Raw genomic sequence first — 6,000 nt, forward strand, 5'->3', positions numbered from 1 at the left:
CGGTGAGTTTGCATGAATTGGCTAACAACGCCCACCGCAAATGAGAAATCTGGGCAAGTAATAGTTAGGTAAATAAACCGGCTAACAAGTCGTCGATACATCCCGGAATCAATAAGGAGAGCACCATCATATGGTCGAAGCTTCTGTGAAGTATCCATGAGAGTGGTAGTGGGCTTGCACCCTAACATGCCGATCTCCATGAGAAGATCGACTGCATATTTTCGTTGTGACAAGACCAATCTGAATGATTGGCGACCAACTTCAATTCCGAGGAAGTAGCAAAGAGGACCAAGATCCTTGATCTCAAACTTGGTCTTCAAAAATTCTTTGACCTCCCTCGTTCCAATAGAATCACTACCGGACAGAACAATATCATCCACATAGACAATGAGAATCATGATGCCCATCGATCGACGACATATAAAAAGAGAATGATCGGTATGACTACAAACAAAGTCAAACTCTAAGAGAGACTGACTGAATTTTTCGAACCATGCACGTGGAGATTGTTTGAGTCTATAAAGAGCCTTCTTCAACCGACATATAAGCACAGGGTTGTGAGAAGCAACAAAGCCAGGAGGTTGATGCATGTAAACTTTCTCTGCAAGGTCCCCATGGAGAAATGCATTCTTAACATCAAGTTGAAACAAGGGCCATGATAAATTAACGGCTAAGGAGATCGCAACGCGAATCGAATTAAGCTTAGCCACCAGAGAGAATGTCTCGAAGTAATCCACACTATAAGTCTGTGTATAACCCTTAGCAACAAGACGGGCTTTATAACGATCAATAAAGCCGTCAGGAAGAAATTTGATCGTATAAACCCATCGACATCCAACAGGTTTATAACCTAAAGGAAGTGGCACAAGGTCCCAAGTATGATTCTTCTCAAAAGCAGACATTTCTTCCATCATCGCCTTCATCCAGTCAGGACTTTGAAGAGCATGTGAGAGAGATCGAGAAATAGTTTGTGACGAAAGGAAAACTGCAAATGACTGAAAAAATGGTGAAAGATGATCATATGAAACGAAATTACTAATGGGGTGTTGAGTACAAGACTTTTGCGCAAGGCAATAGGGAGATCTAAACTCGAGGTAGGACAGTCACCTGGTCCAACATCCAAAGTGAGCGAAAGAGTAGATGGCTGAGCGTGTGAAGATTTATCTCGATGATAATACACCCGCAGAGGTAGAGGCTTAGGGTCACCCAAATCACTAACAGGATGCTGAATGGAGGGGAGAAGAGTTTCCCCATGATCACTAGTGGAAAGAGGAAGAGGATAAGAGTCAAGAGAGATAAACCTATGCCAAAAGAGGCCCTACGCCAAGAAGGATTGATTTAAACAACTCTATCTCACTCGATCCTTCAAGATAATAAGAGATAAACCTCAAACAAATAGCAATCATCCAAAATAACATGAAACTCAATCAAAAACGGCCCAACCGAGTGAAAAACGGCCCAACCGCACGTCTGTTTGAGGTTAAAACCTCTCAAACATGGATCTTAGGTAAAAAATAAAAATAAAAATCCTCCATGGGAAGCTTGGGAGAAAGATTTCAGTCCATCTTGAGCAAAGAAACCAAGGAAAAGTTTACTGATTTGAGGTAGATCGAAGAAAAATGGAAGATAGGCCCAATTTTTGAATTTCTCTATTTCACTCAAAATACCATGAAAGGAAGTCTAAAAAATTCTGAAAAAAGCATGACAAATCTTCTAAAATCAAGATCTATCAAACCTCTAAACTTTTAGCTCAAATAGAGTCCATGTGTCCATACATCGTCAGCTGTACGGCTGCTAACGTCAATAAGGTGACGTGTCGCTTCTCAATCCGTTGGATGCAGAATGTCTGAATCTATTCTCTGATACCAAGTAGAGAATGGTTTGATGATAATAATGTGAAGAAAAGAGGAGAAGATTAAGAGAGAAGGAGGAGAGTTTGGGAAAGATGTTGTGTTAGGCTTGCTTGCCCTAACACACAATATTTTATTATAATAGAGCATATGGTACATCGCAGGAGAAGAGAAAAGTGTGCATATGCACTTACACTAAAAGGCCCACTAACCACATACACAATACACTAACATTCTCTATAATTACGCCCCCATATTGGTCGTTATGACCGATACCCGTATCGGTAACGGTGGTGACCGTTACGGCCATCGTTATCGATACAAAATACCTTGAGCACCACACTACATCAAATCTCGAGTTACTACCGAAGATATCTCATCAGGCTTCTAGAAGCATATGTGGACCCTCATTGTATGAACTCAAATAGGGTTGATATTAGACATACGATTGTATGGCCCTTATTACCATCACCTAAGTGGGTTGTGGACCCGAACAACCATACAAACGACACCCATCATCAATAACAAAGTTCAGATGGTATTTCTCATGTTCAAATGGATCACTTTTGATCATTCAATTTTCATAAAAAGGGAACAGAAAACTACGACCATTGTGATCACCTATGTTGATGACATTCTACTTACCGGGGATAACAAAGAGGGAATTTAACAAGTTAAATTCTATTTGCTGAGTGTGTTCAATTTTAAAGATCTCGGACCAAAAAAAAAAAACTTTCTTGGAATCAAAGTTGCAAGATCAAAGACAGGAATTAAATAAAAAAATAAAATTAAAAAGAAGAAGAAGAAGAAGATCAAAGAAAGGTACCCCCATATTTCAAAGAAAAAATGTCCTTGATTTGCTCAATGATGTTGCCATTTTAGGTGCAAGACTTACAAAATCTCCAATGGAAGTTAACCCGTTGTCTTTATGATCAATAATTTGAAACACTCTATGATGCTAATATTTATTAGTGCCTTGTAGGATGACTAATCTACCTAACAATTACTCATCCTAATATTGATTATGCTAGTGTGGTTAGCTTCTTCTTTTTTTCTTTTCCTTTTTTTGAAAGTCAAGCAAAAAAAACTCTTATTTCCTCTCAAATGGCCTACATGCCAAAGAATATGCAAGGGGTCCACACCCCAAGTCAGGGAGAAAAGCCCACACCCTAGGCCAAGATAGAGGAAGAGAAATGCCCAAACCCCGAGTAAGGGAAAGAGCCCACACCCTGGGCCAAAGAAAAGGAAAAGGGGAGGGAAGAGGAAGGAGGGAGAGGGGAAGTAAAACTAGTCCTCATGGAAAAAGGACTAGAGATTCATGACAAAGTAGATAAGGGAGGCCAATTGTACCAAAGCTATGATGTGAGGGTAATTGTTGGAGGGGGCGCTTGCTAGATTTGAGATGAGAGCTCTCCTACACCTACCAACAATCTCCACCTTCCTTCCGAGAGATGAGACCTGAGTGTGCAAATGCTCGACCCCGTACGCGACTCGTTGCATTGACCTGATGCTCAAGTCGATAGGCTAGAGAAACACGGTAAAGAACACCCTTAATGATGGGATATCGTCTGATCGAGTACAACATGGTTCACTATGAACGTTACTGCACTTAACAGCTTGCACAAGCACAAAGCAAAGCCGAGGATATTGTTCAAATCTGAGAGATTTCGGTCAGTGAAATCAGAGATAGACATTAATTGCACAGAGGGCTGCAGGGATGGTGCTTAGTGATTCCTTCTAGGATAGAGTTCATGATGTCGTTGGCATCTTGCAACCAAATTACAGTCCTTAAGGTTGTAGATAATGAAACATGGCTTCGATGGGATCCATGTACAAGCTTATGTGATTGATGAGAGAGAAAATACATTACATCTCCCCATTCACATCTATGGGTGCTCGACATTATCAATGACAAATAAACCATGACCCTTGAGCATCCACTCCAAAAGGCCGGTGTGTTTGTTATGTTTTACTTTATTTATTTATCACTTGCACTTGCAATTCAAGTATTACTTTTGCTTATATGTTAATGCAACAAATTAAATATCATTTGGGTTTCAGTATTTTACCTAGACCCCAAGTTCTACTGAAAACATTGGCTATGGAAGGATAATGGATGGACGATGGCCGTCCACCAGGTACATCAAAAGCTATTCCCTTATTCGAAAGAAAAGGGGAGATTTCGGGAACCAATTAATAATAAATTAAGCCCTTTATTTTCTTACAGTCCCTGAATATATATGGGTGATTAATAATGATGATTCGTGAATCTGTGTTTAAAAGTTGCTGCGCTTTAGAGATGCTAAGGATTTGTTCTCATTTGTAACTACAAAAGCATACTAAAAAAAATAAAAAAATGATGCCACATGAGTATATTAATTAAATAGTATGGTCAGTGATTGAGCAACTGCATATCCCAATTACATTCTTCTTATGGATTGGCAGGCAAGTGGTGAGCAACTGCATATCCCAATTACATTCTTCTGATGGATTGGCAGGCAAGTGGTGGGAGAAGTTCGGAAGCGATGCTCTCACATTGCAGTAACTGGCCATCCATGTTCTCACCCAGACTTTCTCCTCTTCGCCATACGAGGGAAATTGGAGCAATTGGTTACTCATACACACTAATGAGAGGAACAGGTTGGGATATGAAAAGCTGCAGAAGCTCGTATGTTGCCACTACAATATAAAGCCAACAAAGAGGCATCTACTGGCAGAGCGAGAAATGGAGGCACATCGGAAGCCGTTGGACCTGTTGTTGATTAGCAGACGAGAGCATCCAAGTGATGATGTTGAAGACTCACTTTATGAGTGGGTCAAGTCTACTAATTTAGATGATGCTGGGGGAGGCCCTACTCCAATGGTAGCCGAGGGAGCACCCGTCTCTTGGTATTGACATCGACCAAGTCATGAGCGAACAGAGGACTTAGGACAACTCCTTCGATGCATTGATAAGGAGTCGTGTAAGATATGGATGGTTGGATCAACATACAGGTAAGTCAAGTGTCCGCCGGAGTATGCCATATATGATCCAACAGTCGGCCAGAGTTTGGAATAATTCCTCAGTGATAATGTTGATGGCGGAGATGATGACGATGGGCAAAACAACAACAGAAATAGCAACAGCAGCAATAGCAGTAGTCGCAGTAGTAATAGCAAAGGAGCCACTTATTGCACACACCCATTTTCCATTTGGTAATAGATATGGTACCAAAGTGTCCCACTCCAATTCCCAAAAAGGAAAATGGGTACATACGAATCAAATCAGGATGGGTAAGATATCAATTACTAATGGAGTCGTACGGAAAAGCGAGAAACAAGTGTGAAACAGAAATAATGAATTCTGATCAGAATAGAAAAAAAAATTTGATGAAAAAGGGAAAACATACCCACCAGCTTGGCCTGTATATTCTTGTTGTTTCCAGTCCTCGCCATCCGACTCGATCGATCGAGGGAAACGATGCGTCTCTCTACTTGAATGCGAGAATGTAAAGGACAACACCACCAATGAAGCTAGTAGAATAGACGATATCGACCAAGGCCACGACAGAGACGTTCATAGAAAAGGGAGAATGATGGTAGTTCCCATTTGGATATTTTCCGGGATCCGTGTTCTGTGAAGAAAATGGGGCCGGATTAGCAAGAGAACGTGAGATTTCTTGTAAGGAATGGTAGGTTTTAATAAGACTTCTTTATTTTATTTTATTTTTGACTGGTAGGTTTCTCGGTTCCTGCGAGCTGCGCGGACAAATAGCAGCTCCAAATGGAACGCGGATTAGTTACTTTCAGGTTGAGTAGCGAACTCGCCACTGAAGTGACGTCATCAACCTCCATGGGCCCACCATGATGTATGTTTTATATTCACACCGTCCATCCATTCGGAGAGATCATTCCAGGGACATCAGCCAAAGAAGGAATCAATTCCAAAGCTCCAATGGACCCCACCACAGAAAACAGTGGAGAGATTGAGACCTACCATTTAAAAATTCAAACGGCTACAAAAGTTTTCTATATCAAGCTAACATTTGTGTTTTCCAAATTTCATGTTGTATTAACTTATCAACAACATAGCTCTCAAATAAACATAGTGATGGGCCCTAAGAAGGTTTCAACGATCGGCTTCATTATTTTCTGTCGTGGGGTCCACTAT

General features: G+C 40.8%; 1 protein-coding gene across 4 annotated transcripts in view; it reads right to left on the reverse strand.

Annotated features, from left to right (window-relative positions):
* Positions 1-5,628, reverse strand: part of LOC131258284 (ras-related protein RHN1-like) — an 81,549-nt gene extending 75,921 nt beyond the window's left edge. For 3 of the 4 annotated variants that reach the window (XM_058259504.1, XM_058259506.1, XM_058259507.1), the window contains exon 1: positions 5,244-5,628. In XM_058259504.1, coding sequence (XP_058115487.1) covers positions 5,244-5,285 — 42 coding nt within the window. In that variant the 5' untranslated portion in view covers positions 5,286-5,628. Of the gene's footprint in view, positions 1-5,239 lie in introns of all 4 variants that reach the window. The other variant, XM_058259505.1, reaches the window with a different exon arrangement.
* Between the last annotated feature and the right edge of the window lie 372 nt (positions 5,629-6,000).

The sequence above is a fragment of the Magnolia sinica genome, chromosome 10, assembly GCF_029962835.1.
Source record: "Magnolia sinica isolate HGM2019 chromosome 10, MsV1, whole genome shotgun sequence".
Lineage (NCBI taxonomy): Eukaryota > Viridiplantae > Streptophyta > Magnoliopsida > Magnoliales > Magnoliaceae > Magnolia > Magnolia sinica.